Source organism: Callospermophilus lateralis, chromosome 5 (genome assembly GCF_048772815.1).
Source record: "Callospermophilus lateralis isolate mCalLat2 chromosome 5, mCalLat2.hap1, whole genome shotgun sequence".
In the NCBI taxonomy this organism is placed as follows: domain Eukaryota; kingdom Metazoa; phylum Chordata; class Mammalia; order Rodentia; family Sciuridae; genus Callospermophilus; species Callospermophilus lateralis.
The window spans coordinates 33,996,638-34,012,715 of NC_135309.1; the positions used below are offsets into that span (position 1 = coordinate 33,996,638).

A 16,078-nucleotide genomic window follows, 5' to 3' on the forward strand; every position below is an offset into this window, starting at 1 on the left:
ATTGAAACAGGCTGTGTATTCAGTTGTATATGAACCGCTGCTGACCGGCAATAGGGAGGCTCCTGCTGCCTCCGGCTCCCGCTACTTTGAGTTCCCGTTGAGTTCTCGCAGGGTTCCGGTGGAGTTCAGCCAGAGCCCCATGGAGAGCTGTGAGAGTTCCCGGGGAGTACCCCGTGGAATGCCAGTGGATTTCGGGCAATAAAGTAGTTCCTGTTTGAACCTACAAGTGCCTCGTGGCGCTCGGTTATTTTGTGCCCAGCCAGACTGTGGCACCTGGCACCACATAAAAATGAATTTAAAAAAAGGCATTGCATCCATCTACAACTAAAAAAATAAATAAATAATTTTTTAAAAAAATAGTTGTGTTATCCAGGGTAAGTTCTAGATCTTCCTGGGGATCAGATTCAGTATCTTTTAGATAGGACTATTGAGCCAGTCCTATCCACCTCAATTATGAAGAGATAATAGACACAAACACGTTTCCTAATTTAAGAATACAGTCATTCTCTGCATAGCAAAGGTTTAGTTAACAGCAGAGGGTGTGTGCAATTGTGGTCGCATAAGATTTTAATAGGGCTGACAAATTCTTATCACCTAGTGATGTCGTAGTCATTATAACCTCATGGTGCAAAGCATTCCCCACACATCTGTTGGGGAACAAATCTACTGTTTCACCAGTCATCTAAAAGCATAGCATATACAATTGAATACAGTTTTTAATGCTCTGTAATGACAATAAAAGACTATTTTATTGGTTTATATATTTGCTATACTTTCTTATCATTGTTTTATAGTGTATTCTTTCTACTTATAAAAAAAAAAAAAAAAAGCCAGGCATGGTGGCCCATGCCTGTAATCCCAGCAGTTATGGAGGTTGAGGCAGGAGGATTGGTGAATTCAAAGCCAGCCTCAGCAGAAGCAAGACGCTAATCAAGTCAGTGAGACCCTGTCTCTAAATAAAATATAAAATAGGGCTGGGGATGTGGCTCAGTGGTTGAGTGCGCCTGAGTTCAATCCAAAGAAAGAAAGGAAGGAAGGAAGGAAGGAAGGAAGGAAGGAAGGAAGGAAGGAAGGAAGGAAGGGGGAGGAGAGAGAGAGAGAGAGAAAGAAAAAGAGAGAAAGAAAGAAGGAAAGAGAGAAAGAGAGAGAGAGAGAAGAAAGAAAGAAAGAAAGAAAAAAAGAAAGAAAGAAAAGAAAAATTTACTGAAAAACCATATGCTATGTTATACCAGAGCAGGTTCATCTTGGATTTGCCAATATCTCTATATTGTATCATTTTTCTATTTTGCTTGATTTAAATTTTTTGTGTGTGTGTAGATGGACACAACCCAATGCCTTAATTTTTATGTGGTGCTGAGGATCAAACCCGGGTCTCGCCCTGCTAGGCAAGCGCTCTACAGCTGAGCCACAATCCCAGCCCTATTTTACTTGATTTAAACTTGTATTGTTTTGTTCATTATGACCCCTAAGTGTACAAAATTCATAGTGTTGCTAGTAAGTGGCCAGATGGAAACAAATTTAAAAGTGATTAAGCCCAAAGAACTTAAAATCAGCATACTACAGTGATGTAGCCACATCAATGTTTATAGCAGCTCAATTCACAACAGTTAAGCTATAGAACCAACCTAGGTATCCTTCCACAGATGAATGGATAAAGAAAACGAAAACGTGGTATATATACACAATGGAATAATACTCAGCCATAAAGAAGAATGAAATTATGACATTTGCCAGTAAATGCCTAGAACTGGAGACTATCATGCTAAGTGAAATAAGCCAATCCAAAAAAAAAAAAAAAAAAAAAAAAACAAAGGCTGAATGTCCTCTCTGATATGCGGATGCTGACTCACAATAAGCAGGGTGGGGAGAGAAGAATAGAAGTTCACTGGATTAGACAAAGGGAAATAAAGGGAAGGGAGTAAGAATGGGAATAGGAAACACAGTAGAATGAATCAGACATAACTTGCCTGTGTTCATATATGAATAAACAGCCAGTGTAACTCCCATATTATGTACAACCACAAAAATGGGAAGTTATACTCCACGTATGTATAAGGTGTCAAAATACATTCTACTTGTCATGTACAACTAAAAAGAACAAATAAAAAAGTTAAAGTGATTAAGGACTATGAAGGTGGAAAATCACTGATGGTCATTGCTGTCCAGCCAAGCATGTCCTGTTCCAACACAGCTACAAACCCGAAGAACAAGAACAAAGTGGCAGAAGCTATGAAGGGATCTGCTTCATTGGAGGCAACAAGATGAACAAAAATTTGAGAAGTGCCAAAAATTCGAAAAGATTCAAAGAGACTTCCAGTGACCAATATGAAAGACCCGACAGAGAAACACCTCTCAGCACCAGGAGAGTTGGGGGTCAACGCAAAAACCCTGTTGCTATTGAAAAAAGGCTGGTCGCAACCGCAGATGTTGAATTGACTTCTAGCTCTGGGCAGTTTCAACAATTCAAGAACCGTTGCTCATTACACAATGTGAAGGTCAGAGTGTGAAGGCGCCTGAAGAACTTTGGAAACCCCTAGATAAGCTGAGTGTAGAAGCAAGTTGCTTTCAAGAACAGACCTAATGAATGGAACCTCCCTCTTCTGGATATAGACTTTGATCCACAAGAAGACCAGGTTTGTGCCAGATTCCAAGGCTTTTGGTGACAGGATAAGTCTTGCTTGGGGGCAATGTTGCAGGCTCCAGACTGAAACCCTTAGTGATCAAGGGTAGTGAGAACCCCAGGGACACAAAGCATATCAATAAGCACTTGCTGTCGGGTGGCATGCAGAAGGCATGCAGGAACCAGGGTGCTTTACTACTGAGCTACATCCCCAACCCTTTTTTCTTTTTTATTTAAGCCAAGGTCTCCCTAAGTTGCCAAGACTGGCCTTGAACTTGCAGTCCTCCTGCCACGGGGCATATACCACAAAACCCAACTCAAACACCATCTCTTTGATCCAAACAATGGATCAAGTAGTTATAGCCACTTTTAAGACCTAGTACCTGAGGAGGACCTTTGTCCAGGCTATTGCTGCAACGGAGGAAGATACTGAGAACTCACTCATGCAATTCTGGAAGGATTGCAACATCTATGACTGCATCAAGAATCTCGCTGGGGCTTGGGGTGATGTCACTGAGGAGCATACGAATGGCATCTGGAAGAGGACTCCCCAGAGGTTTGTTGATGATATCAGAGAGTTTGTCAAGGATGAATATGTTGCAAAGATCCACAAGGCTGTGGTGGAGATGGCAAACAACTTTAACCTGGGTGTGGATGCCCACGACATCGGGAACTCCTAGAGGTGTTTCCCGAGGAACTGGCCAGTGCGGAGTTGTTAAAACTACAACATAACAATGCATAACTAAAGAAGAGGCAAGAGAAAAGGAAACTACAAAAGAAAGAGAACCTTCAAGAAAATCCGCAGTGAAGGGTTTGGCAGAAGCTTTTTACAGACCTCAACAAGCTCCTCAATAAGTTGGAAAACAAGGACCCCAACACTGAAAGGTTGGAGAGGAATGCTCATGGTACATTAAGTGCTGATAGGCAAATCTATGATGAGAAAATGAACAGACCAAGCAAATCACCATGAACATATTTCTGCAAAGAGTAAACCTATTGAAGATGACCCTAGGGCAGGTCCTTCAGGAATGTTCCAGAAGGATGCATTGTTAGCACAGTTCCATGCATGATACTGAAGCCAGATTTAAAATTAGGTAGTCAGTGGAGTTAGGTAAATCGGGTCTAATATCGAGTGAAATCTAAAATGGAGGCCATGTTGAGAATGAATTTCCGGAAAAACTGAGCAACTCAATGTTAATGAAGCCCAGGAAACAGACCCCAACAGATTTGAAGACAGCCCATCCCAAAGAAATGTTAATGAAGCCCAGGAAACAGCCCCCAACAGATTTGGAGGTAGCCCATCCCAAAGAAATGTTAATGAACAGCAAACTTGATTCAGAAATGCCCAGATTACTTCTTTGGCCCACCTGTGTCCCAACCCTTCCCACCTACATTCCATCACCAAAAACTATAAAAAGGGGAACACATTCGCCCTTCCACGGATTCCACCTCTTGGGTCCCCTTCTTCCTCCGGGAGAAGTTTTTTCTGCTGTCCTTTAATAAACTTTTAATTTTCCACTCTGACCTTACCTCGGCGTGCTTCTCTGGTGTTCTTCTTCAACACTGGGGAAGCAAGGACTCGTCAGCGGTAACAAAAATGCCCCAGAAGACCTTCCAGTGGGACAAAATGAAGGGATAAAAGAGTTTTTGACCCTATGTAGGCTAATGTGTATGTGTGTGTGTGTGTGTGTGTGTGTGTGTGTGTGTATGTGTCCTAGTTTTTAACAAAAACAGTTTTTTCAATATTTATTTTTTAGTTATAGGTGGACACAATATCTATATTTTATATTTATGTGGTGCTGAGGATCGAACCTAGTACCTCACGCATGCTAGGCAAGCACTCTACCTCTGAGCCATGACCCCAGCCCAACAAAAACATTTAAAAAAAAATTTTTTTTTTTTTTTTTAAATTTGGATTGGGGATTGAACCCAGGGGCATTTAACCACTGAGTCACACATCCTCCACCCTTTTTATTTTTTTTATTTTGATACAGGGTCTCACTAAGTTGCTTGAGCCTTGCTAAATTGCTGAGGCTAGCTCTGAACTTGAGATACCCCTGCCTTAGCCTCCAGAGCCACTGGTTTAATTTTTTTTTTTAATTAATAATAGAAAAAAACGCGAAAAACATTTTTATACCATTGTACATGTTTGTGTCTTAAGCTGTGTTATTAAAAAAAGAATCAAAGAGTTTTAAAAAGCAATAAATGTTACAATTTCCTATAAGTATACATCTTACTGTAACTTTTCTAATTTTTTAGATTGACTTGACCTTATATTTAAGATGATTTTATTATTAAAGAAAGAAAATAATTTTATAAATTTAAGGTAGCCTATATATATTACTGCCAGCCTGGACAGTAATGTCCTAAGTCTTCACATTCTCTCTCTAATCCCTCACTGACTCGCCCACAGCACTTCTGATTCTGCAGGCTCCATGGTAAATATCATATACACACATACCATTTATTTTTATTACCATATGTTTACTGTACCTTTTTTATGTTTAGATGCCTAAATACTAGTGTGTTACAACTGCCTTTGTATTTGGCACAGTAACATACCCTACAACTTTGTAGCCTGGGAGCAATAGGCTATATTCCACACAGCCTAGGTATGTAGCAGGCTATCCCATCTAGGTTTATGGAAATACACTCTATGCTGTTCACACATGTCGAAATCACCAAAGGCACATTTCTCAGAATATGTCCCCTTTTTTAAGTATTGCATGACCTACATAGGTAGATTCTAAGATTCAACAGTTTTGAAACAGAGCTCCTTTAACATTAAAAGCAATTTCCTGATCATTGGTTTTCTGCACCCTGCGTTTCCTCCTGCTGAGAATGGAAATTGAGAAGCTAAGCCCTGGCCCAGGTGGACTTGAAGGAAACTGAAACTGAGATATTTCTGACTGGTACAGCCAAGCTAAATCTACCTTTGTAATTTCCTGGGTTTTGTTTCTATAAAATAACTGCTTATAAAGCACTGGTGGACATAATTCAGCTGTTCTCCCCAGTTCTGGCCAAAACTGCAAATAAATTCCTTTTTTTTTTTTCAGAGAGAGAGAGAGAGAATTTTTTTAAATATTTATATTTTAGTTTTCAGTGGACAAAACATCTTTTATTTTTATGTGGTGCTGAGGATGGAACCCAGCACCCAGCACATGCCAGGCGAGCCAGCTACTGCTTGAGCCACATCCCCAGTCCCAACTTTTTCCATCATTTGTTTGTTTTCTTTTGTAGGCAACTAAATTCAGCCAACTGGAATCCAAACAGGTTCCTTGACTTGGCAGCCGGTAAGAGTTTCTCATCTACATAACAATTAAAAGCATGAACTGATCTCTCAACGGAAAGCAAGTTTATAATATTTATCAAAAATTTTAAAAATCTGCATCACTATTTAATCTGGAGTTTAAGTTTTAGAAAACAATCTCCATGCTCTGCTGTAAAGATTAGAAACAACCTAAATTACAATAGGTAATTAGATAAGCAAATTATACTATTGCCATGTAATGAATTTGATGATGAAGTTATTTTAAAATGACTTAAGAAGAATATTTAATTGCATAGAAAGATATTCATAATAAATTAAGTTTTGATAAAATAATAGTTGCAGTAAGTTTCCATTTATTGCAAATAAAGTATATGTTGGGTTGGCGGTATGGCTCAGTGACAGGGTGTCATGTGTTTAGCATGTGCAAAACCATGGTTTCCACCCCAGCACCAAAAAAAAAAAAAAAAAAAAAAAGCAATGAAACACAAGTATAAGTGTTCCATATAAGTTCTCTATAAATATTATTGTTGCTGGTGTTATCTAATGAAAGAATGATGTATTAGAATAATGTTAATGTAGGCTATCTTTGGATGGTAAGATTATGGCTTTTTAAATCTCTCGATTATCTTTAATGAACAACTATTATTTTTGCTGTAAGAAAAACAAAAATAATGAGAAAGTGACCTGTGGGTTTTGAGTGGGCAGGAGATACTAGGGATCGAAACCAGGATTTGGGTTTGTTTGTTTTTGTTTGTTTGTTTTAACTTTTTGATTTTTAAACACACGCACTTTTTTTTTCCTAGTAGATGGACACAATGCCTTTATTTTGTTTATGTATTTTTATGTGGTGCTAAGGATTGAACCCAGTGCCTCACACATGTTAGGCAAGTGCTCTACCACTGAGTCACAACCCCAGCCCATGAAACCAGGATGTTGTACATGCTAAGCACGTCCTCTACCACTGAGCTCCACCCCTGACCCCTACTCTGTTTTTAAGCCTGCCTTCCATATGCTCACTGCTTCTCTCTCTAAAGTGACCTTTCTGCCTAAATCAGATGTCCTCATATTGCTGAAACTCTCTAGCAGAAAATAACCTGTTTCATGCCAAGTGGTTAGAAACTCCTTATTTTCTCTCCTATGGAGAGAAGCCATCCTTAACTCTAGTGGAGGAATGCCAGGCACCGAGAGAGGCCTTAGGAGCATTGCTATGGAGGAAGAGTGGTTGTCATTACAGCAGTATTCCTGGCAGTAAGCTTAAAGTGCGACTACTCTCTGGGAAGGCAACACTGCATACCTCTCCTTGACCCAGGCCAGGCAGAGCTGGAACCTGCCAGCAGGTGGCAGTATCTGACCATTCCAGCTCCCCTGGGGGGCAGCCTGGAGATCTTGAATTTTCTTTTCCCATAACCAGAGTTTAAATCAAGACCCCAAGAAGGGAGGTAAGGAGGTCTGGAATCTTAATCCACTGTTCAGGTCTGAATCACAGTATCATGCTGTCTCCCACACAGACACCTTTGGATGCACCAAAGTGAGGAGGAAAGGGCTTGGAAGAGTGCCCAAAAGATGAGGTCACCTTTATGTTTGCTTCCTTCCAGGGTTTGTTTCCATTAGCAGGTGAGGCTGTGTGCTATTCCTCAATATAGGGTTTTTTGTTTGTTTGTTGCACATAAAACACAGTGTTGGGCTTCAAGCTGCCTCTGTATTTCAAATTATTTTCTTGGGACTGATTCCTAGAAGTGAGATAATCAGCTCAAAGAGAATCAGCAGTAACTACATTTCTACTTGCTGTTGAAGCTCAGAAATTTACAGTCAAGAAAACCTGAATTTTTGGGGGGAGGGGGTGCTTCCAGGGATTGAACACAGAGTGCTTAACCACTAACTCATATCCCCAACCCTTTTTGCATTTTATTTAGAGACAGGGTCTCACCAAATTGCTTAGGGACTTGCTAAGTTCCTGAGGCTGGCTTTGAACTTGCAAACTGCCTGCCTCAGCCTCCTGAATCACTGAGATTACAGGCATGCACCACCATGCTCAGTGGGAACCTGATTTTTAACTCTGACTCGGTCACTTGGACTGAATTTGCACAAAGGTGATAATTCCTTTGAACTTCATTTATTTTTACAGCAAATTAAAAATACTGATACAGCTGGGCATGGTGGCTTTAATCCCAGTAACTCGAGAGGCCCAGGCAGGAGGATCCCAAGTTCAAGACCAGCCTGAGCAACTTAACAAGACTCTCTGCAACTTAGTGAGACCCTGTCTCAAGTTGAAAAATAAAAGTGTACTGGGGATATAGCTCAGTGGTAGAGTGCCCCAGGATTCAATTCCCAGTACCACAAACCAATAAAAAGGAACAATGATATGGGCTGAGGGTGTAGGTCAGTATTAGAGGGCTTGCCTAGCATGCATAAAGCCCTCAGTTTGATCCCCAGCACTGCTAACAATAATAATAATAACCCCTTCAGTTACAATAGATTCCATTCTCTCTCCAAATATTGTTCCAGTAATTCTCCCTTTTCAATTTTCTACCCACTGTCTGAACATTCCAATTAACATACAAATGTGCTGTCTTCAATCTCAAAAAAGAAAGAAAGAAAAACCTTCTCTTGACACCAATTCCCATTGTTCCTTTTCTTTGCTAGCCTTTACAGCAAAGCTCCTAAAATAAGTAGTTTATGCTTGTTATATTAAATCAGTTCCTAGTCAGCATTTGCCCCCAGCATTTCACCACTCACTCTTCTTAGCAAGAGAAACATTGACCTTCTCACTGCTAAATCCAATGATGGACTCTTGGGTCTTGTCCTGCTTGACCTTAAGGCAGCACTGATATAACTACCATACCTTCATCCTTCAAGAACATTTTTTCACTTGCCTTCAATGCTCTCCTGAGGTGGTTTCCTCCCATCTCACTCTTTCCCACTCACCTTTGCTGAACCCTTCCCTCCTCCCCAGCTCTTAATGAAAGAATGTCTCAGATTTGGTTCTTAGTTCTCTTCTCCCATGAGGATCTCATTTCCCAAACTCCAGAATACTTGACATCTCCTCGTGGATGTCTAACAGAAATCTTAAACTGGTCAAAAACTGAACTTCTGATCTTTTCCCCACTTCTACCTTCAAAACTGCTCATCCTATAACCTTGTCATCTCAGATGATGGTAACTCCATCCTTCCAGTGACTCAGGATCCAGCAAATCCTTCTGGACTCCTTTCCTTCTTATCTCACATCCCGACCGCTGGGAAATCATGTTCAGTTGACCTTCCCATCTCCAAGCACTTCCCACCACTTGCATCTATACCACTCTAGCTATGTTAGTCAGCTTTGCGTCACTGTGACCAAAATACCTGACAAGAACAGTTGGGGGAGGGGGGAAGGTTTATTTTGGCTCACGGTTCTAGAGGTTTAGTCCATGGTTGGCCAATCCATTGCTCTGGTCCCAAGGTGAGGCAGAACATTACAGCAGAGGGCATGGTGGAGGAGGGCATGGTGGAGGAGCGCAGCGTGGTTCATGGAAGCTAGGAAGATGGGAGCACAAGGAGGAACCCTTCCAGGGTACACCCCAGTGACCTACCTCCTCCAGTCATGCCCCACCTGCCTGTAGTTACCACCCAGGTAGTCCATTCAAACTAGGATGGACTAATTAGCTTACAGCTCTCACCATCCAATCATTTTACCTCCAAACTTTCTAGCATTAACACAGGAGCTTTGGGGAAACATCTCACACCAAGACCAAACCAGGAAATCATTTTTGACTCCTCTTTTTTTTTATCTCCACACCCAGTCCTCCAGGTAATCAAGTTCAATGGACCTTCAAATATATCATCTCTAAGCATTCCCACCACCTCCATCTATACCGCAGTGATGAGTGACCATCATCTTTTGCCTAGACAACCTGTAAACCTTCTAAAAAATCGCCTTCCTACCTTGCCCCCCACCCCCGTGGTATTTAGTATTCTCAACAGAGAAGTCTTTGGTGGCCCTTTTAAAAGTATGTCATATCCAATACACACACACACACACACACACACACACAACTCAACAACAAAAACACAAACAACTCTATCAAAAAATTGACAAAGGACTTAAATAGACATTTCTCCAAACTGACACACAAATACCCAACAAGCACATGAAAAAGTGCTCCATGTCATTAATAGGTAAATGCAAATTAAAACCACAATTAGGGCTGGGGCTGTAGCTCAGTGACAGAGCGCTTGCCTAGCATGCGTGAGGCACTGGGTCTGATCCTCATCACCACATAAAATTAAATAAATAAAATTAAAAGTATTGTTTCCAACTACAACTATATATAAAAAAATTTAAAACCACAATTAATACTATTTTATAATGACTAGGACAGCAACTTTAAAAATGAAGTAAAATACAGGTGTTGGATTAGGGATATAACCTAGTGGTGGAGCACTTGCCTAGCATATCAGAGGCCCTGGGTTCAATTCTCAGCGCTGCAAAAATAAAAATCAAATAATACAAATGTTAGCAAGGAGGTGGAGAAACTGGAACCCTTGTACATGCTGGAGGGAATATCAGATGGTACAGCTACTGTGCAACACAGTTTGGTGGTTTCTCAAAAAGTTAATCATGTCCTCTCTAAGACTGTGGAGGGGAGGGAGGGGGGCATGTAGGAATTGGAGTTCCCGGGAGCACGAGCTGCAGCACCACTTCCGGAAAGTTCAGGAGCCCTGGAAAGGAGAAAGAATAAGAGGACAGGAGGAAGAGAGAGAGAGGGTAGAATGGAAGAATCTCATTTCAATTCTATCCCATACTTCTGGCCTTCTATCCCCACAGTCTCAGGACAGATTGAGAACACAATGTTCATCAACAAGATGAAGGATCAGCTGTTGCCAGAGAAGGGCTGTGGGCTGGCTCCACCCCATTACCCCACCTTGCTGACAGTGCCTGCCTCAGTGTCCCTGCCCTCAGGCATCAGCATGGACACAGAGTCCAAGTCAGACCAGCTGACCCCACACAGCCAGGCATCCGTTACTCAAAATATTACGGTGGTCCCTGTGCCGTCTACAGGACTGATGACTGCTGGTCCTGGTTTGGTAATCACATCCCCCTCAGGCTCTCTCGTGACCACAGCCTCATCAGCTCAGACCTTCCCCATTTCAGCTCCTATGATTGTCTCAGCTCTTCCCCCTGGCTCACAAGCCCTGCAGGTGGTCCCTGACCTCTCCAAGAAGGTAGCATCAACCCTAACTGAGGAAGGAGGCGGAGGTGGTGGTGGAGGTGGCAATGTGGCTCCCAAGCCCCCCCGGGGCCGCAAGAAGAAGCGGATGCTGGAATCAGGACTGCCTGAGATGAATGACCCTTATGTCCTCTCCCCTGAGGATGAAGATGACCATCAGAAAGACGGCAAGACCTACAGGTGCCGGATGTGCTCACTGACATTCTACTCAAAGTCGGAGATGCAGATCCACTCCAAGTCACACACCGAGACCAAGCCCCACAAGTGCCCACATTGTTCCAAGACCTTCGCCAACAGCTCCTACCTGGCCCAGCACATCCATATACACTCAGGCGCTAAGCCCTATAGTTGTAACTTCTGTGAGAAATCTTTCTGCCAGCTCTCTCACCTTCAGCAGCACACCCGAATCCACACCGGTGATAGACCATACAAATGTGCACACCCAGGCTGTGAGAAAGCCTTCACACAACTCTCAATCTGCAGTCCCACAGACGGCAGCACAACAAAGATAAACCCTTCAAGTGCCACAACTGTCATCGGGCGTACACAGATGCAGCCTCACTAGAGGTGCACCTTTCTACGCATACGGTGAAGAATGCCAAGGTGTACACCTGCACTATCTGTAGTCGGGCATATACATCGGAAACATACCTTATGAAACATATGCGCAAACACAACCCTCCTGATCTCCAGCAACAAGTACAGGCAGCGGCAGCAGCAGCAGCAGTGGCCCAAGCTTAAGCTCAAGCTCAAGCTCAGGCTCAGGCCCAGGCCCAGGCCCAGGCTCAAGCTCAAGCTCAAGCCCAAGCCCAAGCCCAAGCCTCCCAGGCATCACAGCAGCAGCAACAGCAGCCACAGCAGCCACAGCCACCACACTTCCAGTCCCCTGGGGCAGCCCCCCAGGGTGGGGGTGGTGGGGACAGCAACCCCAACCCTCCACCCCAGTGTTCCTTTGACCTGTCCCCCTATAAGACGGCGGAGCATCATAAGGACATCTGTCTCACTGTCACCACCAGCACCATCCATGTGGAGCACCTGGCCAGCTCTTAGAGATCCGTGCTGCCACCCATTGGGAATAGGAGAAAGAAGTTCTGGTCTCTTTCTCCAACTCCTCTTGGGAAAAGTCCTTTTCTTCCGTGACAAGCCTTGGCACCATCTCCTTGGGCCTCAGGCACAGGTTTCCTTTACAAGATACCATCATTATTTTCAACTCTTCTTCAAAAGGAACATCAGCCCTCCTGATTTGCAAAGGATACTGAGCTGATTGTGTCATCCAGCAGCCCCCCTCCCAAGCAAAGCTTTTAAAATTGGGGGTTGGTGCTCGAGGGAAGGATTTGCTGTGACCTCACAGAAACTTGTCTGGTGTGGGCACTTACCCTCTCCCTCATCCTCCAAGTTCAGGCTAAAAGAAGACTAGAGGCTGGTTCTCCAGATAACAAAGAGAAGGGAGCTCCAGATGCAACCAGCCTCCTGTTCTATGCTTGCCTGCAAAAGAATAGAGGTGTTTTTTTGTTTGTTTGTTTGTTTTGTGTGCCCCAACCCCTGAGAGCCATTCTTCTACATGGTCTCACTTCACTTCCTACCTACTGCTGGTAGAAGATGATTTGGGTGGGGATTAGACCTCCTTTTATTTGTAAGGGGGCAAGGGCTTAGATGTGATCCCCAAGGGCCAGAGATTCCCCAGGTGGTCAAGGATGGCTTAGAAGTATGGGTTATGGTTTTCCTTAGAACCTCTCATCCCATTCTTTGTCAACCAAGGCCCTGTACTCTGTCTCCCTATCTGATCCCCCAAGGAGCTATGAGAACTTTGTGTTCTTTGTGAAACCCCCAGAACAAATGTGTTGCAGAGAAGGGAGTGTTCAGGGTAGACAAAAGGACTGGACTTAGCTCCCTAGGTGCCACGGTCAGACGCCGGACATGGATTTATATATAAATATATATATATATAAATATATATATATATACCCGCTCATCACGGCCATCTTTGTTGTAACCATTTCTGTGTTTATAAATGCATTATCTCTGAGAGAAAAAAAAAAAGTTAATCATAAAGGGCTGGAGATGTAACTCAGTAGTAGAGCATTTATTTGCCTAGCACATGCAAGGCCCTGGGTTCCATCCCCAGCACCAAAAATAAGTAAATAAATAGATACTCTCCTGCTGCTCTGCCTCTCGCTGTCTCCACTCCAGCCACATTGGCCCCTTGCTGCTGCTCAATGCGTTACCCAGCTGTTTCCTTTGCCTGAAATATTCTTTTCCATGGCTATTTGCTCAGTTCCTCATTTTCTCCATGTCTTTGTTCAAATTTCACTTATTTCCCCCACAATTTTTATTGGTGCATTACAATTATACATAATGGCAGGACTTGTCACATATTCATACTTTTTTTTTTTTTTGCCCAGTATTGTTCCCCAGTATTTTCCCTTTCCCTTCTCTCCTCCCTCTCCCCAGTTCCTTTCCACTATTCTACTGAACTTCCTTTGATTTTTCATGAGATCCCTCCTCCACCTTTTCCTTTTTCCTTTCTAGCTTCCACATATGAGAGAAAACATAAGACCCTTGATTGAGTCTGGCTTATTTCACTTAACATACTGGTTTCTAGTTCCATCCATTTTCTTGCAAATTACATAATATTGTTTTTTCTTTATGGCTGAATAAAACTTCACTGTGTATAGACACCACATTTCCCTTATTTATTCACCTGTTGATGGACAGCTGGACTGGTTCCATAGTTTGGCTGTTGTGAATTGTGCTGCTATAGACATGGGTATGCATGGATCACCATAGTATGATGACTTTAATTCTTCAGGATAAATATGCAGGAGTTAAGATATAGCTGGGTCATGTGGTGGTTCCATGCCCAGTTTTTTGAGGAACCTCCATACTGATTTCCGTAGTGGTTACACTAATTTACAATCCCATCAGCAGTGTAAAAGTATCTTTTCTCCACATCTTCTCCAGCTTTTATTATTTGTATTCTTGATCACTGCCCTTCTGATGGTGTAAGTTTTGATTTGCGTTTCCTTAGTTGCTAATGATGTTGAACATTTTTTCATATATTAAATCTCATTTTCTTATCAAAGCTTCTGCCTGATATCCTACATAATACTGCAACTTCGCCTGTACCCTTGGACTCTTTACCTGCCTTTCCTTCTTTTTGTCCACAGCCCATATCATCTATTACTGTACTGTTGTATTTACTTATTGTGTGTCTACTTCCCCTCTGCTGGGCTCCCCAAGGGCAGAGATCTTTGTTCATTATTAAAGTTCCCAAAATAGCTGGACACAGTGCAAACCTGTAATCCCAGCAGCTCCAGAGGCTGAAGCAGGAGGATCAAAAGTTCAAAGTCAGCATCAGCAATTTAGCAAGGCCCTAAGCAACTCAGTGAGACCCTGTCTCTAAATAAAATACAAAAACAGGGCTGGGGATGTGGGCTCAGTGATTAAGCGCCCCTGGGTTCAATCCCCAGTTTCTAAAATAGTGCATAGGGCATAGTAGGTGCTAAATACACACTTATTAAGAGACTGTGATGATTAAATGTGACACTGTAAAATGCCCACAGTAATGCCTGGCCCATAGAAAATGCTCAATAAATAACTATAATATTATGATGCTTAAGTAGATCTTACCTCCATCCTCATGGGGTCCAGCCCCCTCCCATTTATTTATTTATTTCAGTTGCGGCTGGGTCTCACTAAATTGCTGAGGCTGGCCTCAAACTTAGGATCCTCCTTCCTCAGTCTCCCAGGTTGCTAGGATTACAGGTGTGTGCCACCATGCCCAGCCAGCTGCTTCAGATCTCATGATGATTGTTTTAATTTCTGTTTCTCAATAATTTTCATTCTTCTTTCTGGTTGCACCTTAACGTCACCCTCTCATTCAGAGGCCTAGGTTAGGCTGGACCACCTCCCGTGGGCCATCCTAGCCTTTCATAGTTACACTCTTACAACACCCTGAACTCCATTGTAACAGTGCAATCCTCTGACTTTTCTGATGGTAGAAGCTCCACGAGGTCAGGTCAGCGACCCCTCGGACATGCTTGACCCCTAGGACATGCTCACTTGGGTCTCCTAGCTCTCCTAGCCGGGCATGCAGCAAGTGCTCAATAAAATGGGGGAATGGGAAAATGAAAGGACATATTTTCCAACCAGATCTCCTTATTTACAGGCTTAGAGTCTTTGGACTAGGGTCCTATTTCCAAGGATAGTGCTTTAAAGAAGCTAAACTGAAGTTGTGTCTTGCCTAAGGAGTCTCCGCAGCTGAGCCAGCAGCATCCCAGGGTTAAAGCTGGGAATCTTTCCTCTAAGGGAAAATTTCTGAGGGGGCGGGGAATAGGAGGTAGTGACTTGTACTGCAGGCGTCTTTCCTCCTCCAGGAGATTTTTACAAATCCTCTGGGGCGGGGATAATAATTCTCTGTTCCCTCTGGATTCCCAAATAATTTGTTTTTAGTTTTTCAATGGTCTCCTTTTCTGCCTACCCGCCGCCCCCCCCCCCCCCGCCCCCGCACTTCCCAGAGACAAGCACAAATAAGCGTCCCTCTGGAATCACTAACTCCACGTTTGAACCCTGACTCCACAGCTGTGTGACCTTGGTTAAGAAGCTGTCCTCCTCTGGGGTCTACCTCCTTGGAAAGTGAGTAAATAACGCCATTGACCGGATGGGGCCGTTGAGACATGAGATCTGATCAGCCTGGTCAGGTGCTGGGCCGAAATTCTGGCAAATCTCAATTTTCTGTTTCTCAACAAAGCTTTGGCGAGTTGCCGGAATTTGGGGGGAAAGTGTCCAGAACTGGGAATCGGGAGCTCTGACTTCTAGCCCGGGTGACCTTGACCAAATCCCCCTCCCCTCTCTAGATCTCAGGTCCGGGGTCTGGGAACTGACTGAGGTTCGAGGTTCTCCCGGCGGGCACCACCCCCAGCCCCAAGCCGGAGACACTCTAAGATTCCAAAAGCCACTGAACTCGGGGGTGGGGGTGGG

At 43.3% G+C, this 16,078-nt stretch overlaps 1 protein-coding gene and 1 pseudogene across 1 annotated transcript in view; both read left to right on the forward strand.

Moving 5' to 3' along the window:
• Positions 1 to 10,565: 10,565 nt before the first annotated feature.
• Positions 10,566 to 12,415, forward strand: LOC143399037 (zinc finger protein 384 pseudogene; annotated as a pseudogene).
• A 3,276-nt stretch (positions 12,416 to 15,691) lies between these two features.
• Anxa6 (annexin A6) overlaps positions 15,692 to 16,078 on the forward strand; it is a 51,923-nt gene continuing 51,536 nt past the window's right edge. The window contains exon 1 of the mRNA XM_076856422.2: positions 15,692 to 15,733. Coding sequence (XP_076712537.1) covers position 15,733 — 1 coding nt within the window. The 5' untranslated portion in view covers positions 15,692 to 15,732. The remainder of the gene's footprint in view (positions 15,734 to 16,078) is intronic.